Source organism: Homarus americanus, unplaced genomic scaffold (assembly GCF_018991925.1).
Source record: "Homarus americanus isolate GMGI-L3 unplaced genomic scaffold, GMGI_Hamer_2.0 scaffold6317, whole genome shotgun sequence".
Classification (NCBI taxonomy): Eukaryota; Metazoa; Arthropoda; class Malacostraca; order Decapoda; family Nephropidae; genus Homarus; species Homarus americanus.
In genome coordinates this window covers 3,884,936-3,892,967 of record NW_024730668.1, presented here as the reverse complement: position 1 = coordinate 3,892,967, position 8,032 = coordinate 3,884,936, and the positions used below count along the sequence as shown (strand labels likewise).

General features: G+C 44.5%; 1 protein-coding gene across 2 annotated transcripts in view; it reads left to right on the top strand.

The window, feature by feature from the left end:
- The first annotated feature begins 481 nt into the window (after nucleotides 1-481).
- The window catches only part of LOC121867194 (ras-related and estrogen-regulated growth inhibitor-like), a 29,244-nt gene continuing 21,693 nt past the window's right edge, over nucleotides 482-8,032 (top strand). For both annotated transcript variants that reach the window (XM_042367003.1, XM_042367004.1), the window contains exon 1: nucleotides 482-974. In XM_042367003.1, coding sequence (XP_042222937.1) covers nucleotides 869-974 — 106 coding nt within the window. In that variant the 5' untranslated portion in view covers nucleotides 482-868. The remainder of the gene's footprint in view (nucleotides 975-8,032) is intronic.

Genomic DNA, 8,032 nt, shown 5'->3' with positions numbered 1-8,032 from the left:
TTAAAAAAAGCAAAAAAGAGGAAAAACTCAACCCCAGGCTATCGTATTTCCGTAGTGAACACATCCATTAGCGACGAGAAAAAGCATTGGCACACAAGAGTCATTTTAGTGTCCCGGTGAGGTCCCGTCGCCCTCCTCAACACATCGTCGTCCACCTCCTCAACACATCGTCGTCCACCTCCCCAACACATCGTCGTGCCTCCTCAACACATCGTCGTCCACCTCCTCAACACATCGTCGTCCACCTCAACACATCGTCTGCCTCCTCAAAACATCGTCGTCCACCTCCTCAACACATCGTCGTCCACCTCCTCAGCACATCGTCGTCCACCTCCTCAACACATCGTCGTCCACCTCCTCAACACATCGTCGTCACCTCCCTCAACACATCGTCGTCCACCTCCTCAGCACATCGTCGTCCACCTCCCCAACACATCGTCTGCCTCCTCAAAACATCGCCTCCTCAACAACACACCTCCTCGTCGTCCACCTCCTCAACACATCGTCGTCCACCTCCTCAACACATCGTCGTCCACCTCCTCAACTCATCGTCGTCCAGCTCCTCAACACATCATCGTCCACCTCCTCAACACATCGTCGTCCGCCTCCTCAACACATCGTCCACCTCCTCAACACATCGTCGTCCACCTCCTCAACTCATCGTCGTCCGCCTCCTCAATACATCGTCGTCCACCTCCTCAACACATCGTCCACGTCCCAAGCACGTCGTCGCCTCCACCACCTTGGACATACAAGATGACATGAACGACCGAACGTGAGTGAGAGAGACAGAGAGAGAGAGAGTGTGAGTCGGACAGTGGTCGTGGTGGCCAGCAGGAGGAGGAGGTGGTCGTGCTTCCCCCCGAAGATGTCGTCGCCAAAATCCCCCAAGTCAGCCCTCAGTAAGATAGGCCTGGGACGACCCCGGCCCCTGAGGATCCTGGTGCTAGGTCAGGCAGGCGTCGGCAAGTCAGGTAAGTCATGGAATGAATTAAAAGGTCAACTAAGGTCATGATTATCACAGGTAAGAAAGGTCAGGGTCAACATGGGTCATACTAGGGGAGAATTAAGTTAAAATAGTATAAATCACCAAGGTTAGGTTATAGGCCAGATTAGATTAGGTTAAGTTAGGTTAGCGTTAGGGTGTTTAGTTAATCATCAGGTGAAATTAGTAGGTGGTGTCTAATCATCAGGTAATCCTTGACTTCTGTACACCTCTCCATCCTCAACCAGACCGCGAGTCGGTGGTTAAGAGAACAGGTATTAAATTTCAGTGTACTATGACGAACAGGTAGAGCGTCTCCACTAGCAAGGACCTCGACACACTACCACACACGATCCAGCTATATCCGGGGTACAGTATGGGTCCTGAGTCACGTTGGTCCGTGTCCTCTGAGCGTGTGTGTGGTCGTGTCCAATTGCATCTCCTGAACAGACAAAGACACGTATAGTTGGGAGGGTGTGGCTTAATTTCATTCCTACCTGTAAAAGCAGTACGTCTCAACCACTAAAGTTTCGAAATACCATCACTGTTTTATTGTGTTGTTTTCTAGTTATTGTAAACATTTGTGTTATTATCTATTTCATATACCAGCTTTACTACCTTAACATTAAAATCACATCTATATATTAAAAGCACACAATGTATGAGCCTAGATGAATAAGTTATGAAGGAGGTAACCACACCATAATTAAATAACTCACTAATAAAAAAATATTATCTTTCTCCCTAATAAAAAAAAATACTGTATTGAAAATTTCTTATAGATAATATGGATCACCTGAAGATTAGTCCTCCACCTTAGCTACTTATTTCACGTGATGATTAAACACCCTAATTACCTGAGGGGAAGGGTTAGGTTAGGTTAGGTTAGGTTAGGTTAGGTTAAGTTAGGTTAGGTTAGGTTAAGTTAGGTTAGGTTAGGTTAAGTTAGGTTAGGTTAGGTTAGGTTAGGTTAAGTTAGGTTAGGTTAGGTTAAGTTAGGTTAGGTTAGGTTAGGTTAGGGAGGGGGTGGTTAATATTAATGTAAAATAAGCTGGTGACTACAGACTCGTGTTCAAAGTGACACTATAGATTACCCTGTAGAAAAGTGCCACCGAACAGACTACATAACACTTATGATTTTGTAGGAGGGTTGATGATATATCCTTCCGCATCCCTCAGCGCCTCCCCTTCATAGACAGACAGACAGTAAACACAATACATCCTCCTGCCTTACAATCAACGGGCTCATCACACGCTTGATGGTCCTCCTGGGTATCGATACAACCTCTCAGTCTCACGCGATGTGCCATATAGCTACCTCGAGAGAGAGAGAGAGAGAGAGACTGGGGAGAAAAGGAGGAAGAGAAGTAGGAAGGGGGGTGGGGGGGTTCATATGGCGAACGTAAGAGAGGATAAAGGATTAGATACGAAGGTGAGGGATGAGGGATGAGGGACGGGGGATGAGGGGTGAGGAGGAGTGGATGAGGTGAGCATGGTGGTGGTGGTGGTGCTATTGACACTATTGGAGTGACTAGTAGTAATATGACTCTCGTTACGATAAGCTGCCACCTGTCTCCATCACCACGCCCATCCCTCTGAGCCACGCCCACACACACACACACATGACCTCCCTCGTGTGAGTGTCGTGTTTCTTTTTTTTCCACACGGGCGAACTGTCTCTGCGTGTGTGTGTGTGTGTGTTAAAGCACGGAAGGAGGGGAACAAAAGGGGTGTGTCTGTGTGTGGTGTTCGTGCTGGGTCAGGCTAATTTACGGGTTATATCTTGGTTTATTTTAATATTTGAGGTTCACAATAAAAAAAAAATGTCTGTCTTTACTGTTGTGTGTAAAGACAGATAATAGAAATATATGATAAATAAAGAGACTCAATTAAGCCTCCCAGTGACTCGCCTAAGCCTCGCAGACTCACCTAAAAACCTTCCAAAGACTCACCTAAGCCTCCCAGAGACTCAATGAACCCCAGCCAGACACAAGTAATGCCATTCCTCGCTACTAATGAACTTAATGAACCTCGTTATTTGATTGTCCCATGAAGTGAGTGGAGTGGCTGCCTCGCCCTCCTCACCGCTATACCTCTTCTTCTCCTCTTCACCACCATCTCTCTCCTCCTCCTTTTCCTAGCCACCATCCCTCTTCTTCTTCTTTTCCCCTTTATCCTTATCCTGTTCTTCTTCCTTTCCTTCCCTCTTTTTTAATCCTTGCCTCCACCCCCCCCCCCTTCTTCCCTCTCACTCTCTCCCTCGTTAAAATTTTTTTCTCCTACCTCTTCTTCTCCTCTCTCACTTTCACCTTGACTTTCCCTCTCTTCCTCATCTTCCTCCTCCTCCTCTATCTCTTCCCTCACTTTCACCATCGCCCTCCTCCTTCTTCTCCACATCCTTTTCCTCACTCTCACCTGCCCTTCCCACCGATCGTATTTATAACATATATTTCAGAGTTGCGTCATGTATTTTGGACTATCTAGACGCATGACGCACGACGCACAACCACATGAGGGGGGCGAGAGAGGTGACGGGGGGTGACAGGGCGAGGAGGGGGCAGGGGGAGATACCCTAGGAATACCTCAGTATAATCTTCATCGCCATCTCCCACAAATATACTCGTATATATACACTGATTCTCAGTAGTTAAATCGGGTCACACTAATTTCCAAACCCAAATCCACGAATTTGACCCCGGATTTTTTTGTAAGGGACGTAAGCTAGGTCAGATTTGGTTAGGTTAGGGAAGGGTGAAGGAGGGTGCAGAGTGGCAAAGGGAAGGGGAAGGGTAAAGGGGTGGCAAGGGAAGGGGGGTCACAGAGGAGGAAATCGAAAACCAATGTTAACACCCCTGTTGTCATGGAAATAAAACGAGGGGTGCTAGAGGGGGGTAACACAAGTTTGGTGAAAAATGATAACAAGGTAGTGATAACAAGGACCCGGATGTTGCTGAATCTATACTCGTACTAACACGAGTCTGCTGAGGTGTAGTGGAGAGTTGGTAGGAAGAGAAGTGGTAAATAACGTATCGAGGATAAAATATCACAGAAGGAGGAAGAACTAAAAGGAGAAAAGTGAGATGGAGAGATGTGAGGAAAGATAGAAAAACAACAGAGAGAGTGAAAGAGAGTTAAGAGGAAACGGAAGTAAGAGGATGGAGAGTGGTGGTAATGCTCGTAGTGGGGTGATGTTGATGCTCTTCGTGGTAGTGGTAGTGGGGATAGTAATGGAATTTTGAATTTTGCCGCTTACAGCGGATAGTTTATTGTGCACCCCATACTCATCCTGAGCGGTAGCGCAAAAGGATTACAGAGTATGGTTTACAAAGGGTCAGAATAATTAACCTCAGTGGTCAGAATATTATGGCATTGAATGTTACACAGTATTTCAAATAAATTCTTTGTTTAGTTCTATACATAAAGGGTAACTTATTCACAACTGCGTGAGTACAGGCGTGTAAGGCAGTATGTCTGACAACACACTTTGTTATTCACATTTGCGTGAGAGGTATTCAAGCACATTGTGTTTGGTTCTATACATGGGAACTGATATAGATACTAAGTGCAAAAAAGTGGATACAATCTTAATATGTCTGCTATCTTGCCATTAGAGATGAAGTGTTGTGCCATTTCACACACAGTGTGCTTGGACCTGTCCCTAAAAGGTTCTATCTTCACACAGTCGAGGACGTAGTGTTCAAGTGTGTGGCCATATGTCTGGCCACACAGTGGTGATGGTGGTAGTGGTGGTGGTATAGTCAACAAGGTCCCCACCCACAGTGACCTCCTATAGCAAACAGGATAATAACACCCTCCCCGGAAAACATCTCCATCCATCACTTACGGACATACTCGTACAGAGAGAGAGAGAGAGAGAGAGAGAGAGAGAGAGAGAGAGAGAGAGAGAGAGAGAGAGAGAGAAATACGCACCTCAATGATGGTTCTGGCAACTGTTATGACCACTGGATGAAATAATCATAGGGGTAGGAGGGTGTGGTGCCATCAGTGGATGTATTCTAAAAGATAAGTCTGTGAATATGTTTACCTCCCGGTCTGTGGACGACGAGAAAAAAAGAAGGAAAGAGCATCTTGTTAACAGTGTTTTCGACCTTGTTTTGGCAGTCATCTCGTGACGTACATATATTCTGTTAGCCAATTAGATCTGTCCTAGAATCCAAAGTCTAAAGCAGCGACTGTATAATAAGTCTAAAGTCTAAAGTTTCCCAAGGCTCAAAAAATCCCTACAGTTGAACACAAATCCACGTGAAAACAGATCAAAAGTACTTCAGTTAAGAGGTGTATAAGATTCCAGTTTTTAAAGACATCGATACTTGAGTCACTATACCGAGACTCAAAATATTCTCTTAAATCCTCACTTACGATAAAAAACAAAAACATATGTACGTCTGTGTGTAAGGGTTCAAACCAGGAAATATAGAGAGGTCAGGTAGACAGGCGCCACTGACCACCATTGACCGCCACCACAATCACCACTTACAGTATGTCAACAATAACACATTTGTTGTACCGCCCAGCAGCCAAGTTGACATCCTTTCAAGATTGTGATTAAGTCATTGTTTACACGTCTCCTATTTTTCTCTTCTCTCTCACTATTTCTGTCTCTCTACCATCTCTCAATCTTTCACCGTCTGTTTCATTAATATACCATAGACAGAGATGGAAATAGACAGGCAGTTAAGGAGCATTACTGCCTGTCTCTTATGCGTTCTCCATACACGTTAACCTCTTGAGTACGATGACTTTTACCTCTGAGTATAATGAAATAGTCCACTAAGACGTTTTAACCTCTTGAGTACGATGACTTTAACCTCTGAGTATAATGAAATAGTCCACTAAGACGTTTTAACCTCTTGAGTACGATGACTTTAACCTCTGAGTATAATGAAATAGTCCACTAAGACGTTTTAACCTCTTGAGTACGATGACTTCAACATCAGAGTACAAAGGCATTTAAGTGAAGGAAACAAGTCATCGCATTCAAAGGGGTTCAGACATCGTACTAAAGGGATTAAATCATTGTACTCAACGGGTTAAGATATCGTACTCAATGAACTATTCCACTGTACTCAAGAGGGTCAGCATCGTACTCGGTGGGTCAGTGTCGTACTCAGAGGATCAGCATCATACTCAGTGGGTCAGTATCGTAGTCAAGAGGGTTAACATCGTACTCAGATGGTTAGTATCGTACTCAAATGGCTAGTGTCGTACTCAAATGGTCAGCATCATACTCAGAGGGTCAGCATCGTACTCAATGGGTCAGCATCGTACTCAGAGGGTCAGCATCGTACTCAAGGGATCAAACGGGAGCAGTGTGAGAGTAGGGAAAATGCATTAGGGCAGTATGACCAATTCACAAAATATATTAAACCAATTTTCTAACGGGAAACCTTACACGTACTATTTTCAAAGCCACTCAACCACTCGTCAATTAACTAGACTGACGTTTTTTTCCCTTCTCACACCATTGCCACCACCACTTTTCCATCTCACACCACTACCAACACCTCTTTTTATCCTCTGACACCATTGCCACCAACAGGTTTCAGCAATCTACGACCTCCCCTCCCTCAAAACACTGCCACCAACACCTACACTACCTCTTCCTCCCAGTGTGCTGCATCTCCCCACATCACGAATATATATATTTTTTTAATGATACCTTTGTGTTAGAAGCCATTGGGGATATTACTCTTGCGTGTACTGAAATATGTTATGATGAATCTGTTAGCTGACGGTGATGCATTTTAAACAGGGAAGGGAAGGAGGCTCACACAACATGTGTCATGTTTTTTTAAGACGCGTATATTTGGGGTTTTTTCCTTCCTCGTGTGTGGTAATCAATTTTCCCCTGGTGATTCAGACCGTAGGAGAGGTGATAACTATGGTTTGAGGCTATAGGGAATGTGAAAATCTATACATTACTGATACTATAAGGGGACTGAAACCCATATGAGCTCTCTCTCTCTCTCTCTCACTAACTCTTTCATCCACACTTAAGTATTACCAATAAAAGGTAACATATTGATGGTACTAGGATAAAAAATTCACCTCCGTTCCGTAACCTGACATGGCAGGAGCAAGAAGCTATAAACTACATGACCACAATAAGGGCGAATCGCTATTTTTTCAGATTCGCTTTTGTTTTTTTTCAGATTCATTCACTTATAGTCTCAAGAACAAACGCGTCTTTCGTCAGTTGTACCAGAAATCTCGGGGAGTGTGTAGTACTGGTTAAGGGATATACTGCCCCTTAACACAAGACAAAAAATGGCTAGAGCAGGGTGGGTTTTTTTAATAGACAGATTGATTTTTTTTTACGAAATATCAACCACAACAAATCAAGGACGAATTGTTATGCCCTTAAATAAAATCAATCTAACCTTACCTAACCACGGACGTCATCCTAACCTAACCCAATCACGTACGCTTTCAGGAGCCCTTTACATAACATCGTCTTCATGGGATTCACACAAACTCAAATGACGACATTTCCTGCGTAGAAATTGCGTCACACTAACCTCTCATTTTTCTTAAGTTCCCCCTCAAAAAGAAAATGAATACAGTATTTAGTCAAATATGATTGTGGTGGTACTGGTAGGTAGTGGTAATGATAACGGTGTTGGTCGATAGGTAGTACGGTAGTGGTGGTAGTAGTAGTAGTAGCAATAGTTGTAGTAGTAGTTTAAAAAATGCCAATACGTTCACCTCTTAAAACCACTTTATTAAATCACCCTTCTTTTTTCCTCTCACCTACCTCCCCCCCTTCCCCTACTCCTTCCACCCTATCTCTTCCCTTCCCCTACTCCTCCCCCTTACCTCACCCCTTCCCCTCACTCTCCCCTTCCCTCCTTCCCCCTACCCCTACCCCTTCCACCGCCCTCCCTCACTCTACCTCCAGGGAAATCAGTGTACATATCCATTTCCCATGACCCAGACCCACTACCCTGCCTCCACCCAGAGAGAGAGAGAGAGAGAGAGAGAGAGAGAGAGGCTAAACACCTTAACTAAAAGAATCTAACTCCCTAC